The following is a 536-nucleotide window of genomic DNA, read 5'->3' as shown; positions in this document are numbered from 1 at the left end:
GAGGGGGAAGTCTCCTCACGGATATGGGGGGGAATCTCCTCATGGATACGGGGGGAGGGGGAAGTCTCCTCACGGATATGGGGGGGGGTGCTCCTGAGGGGACGATTCTTTTCACTGACACTGGGGCAGCGAATCGCCTCCTCCCCAGTGCTGAGGGCAGCACTGGGCCGGGCATTGCTGCTCTCCCCACCCCACGCCTCCAGGAGAGCGGGAAGGAAGGGGCCGCCCCGCCCGCCAGTAGCCCTAGACCATAGAGTCGGAGGCGCGGCCTCCCTCCCAGGCCCCAGCCTGAGCCGCTCTAGCCAGCGCCGCCGCCTCTATGGCCAGCGCCTTGCGTGACCCCTGTGACGTAGCGCCGCCGCGGCCCACCCCCGGAAGTGGATTGCGCTTTGTGGGCCGGGGGCTATGGGGGACCCGGCAGGCGCTGACGAGCTCGCGAAGCTCGAGTACCTGTCACTGGTGTCCAAGGTTTGCACCGAGCTGGACAATCACCTGGGCATCAACGACAAGGACCTGGGTGAGGGGCCCGGCGGGGG

The 536-nt window shown here is 68.1% G+C and overlaps 1 protein-coding gene across 1 annotated transcript in view; it reads left to right on the top strand.

Annotated features, from left to right (window-relative positions):
• Nucleotides 1-365: 365 nt before the first annotated feature.
• The window catches only part of DHX8 (DEAH-box helicase 8), an 18014-nt gene continuing 17843 nt past the window's right edge, over nt 366-536 (top strand). The window contains exon 1 of the mRNA XM_026654745.1: nt 366-517. Coding sequence (XP_026510530.1) covers nt 406-517 — 112 coding nt within the window. The 5' untranslated portion in view covers nt 366-405. The remainder of the gene's footprint in view (nt 518-536) is intronic.

This window comes from Terrapene carolina, unplaced genomic scaffold (assembly GCF_002925995.2).
Source record: "Terrapene carolina triunguis isolate 2854851 unplaced genomic scaffold, T_m_triunguis-2.0 Scaffold193, whole genome shotgun sequence".
NCBI classification, from domain to species: domain Eukaryota; kingdom Metazoa; phylum Chordata; order Testudines; family Emydidae; genus Terrapene; species Terrapene triunguis.
Note: the sequence above shows the minus strand (reverse complement) of the source record. Positions and strands in the feature narration are given on the sequence as shown.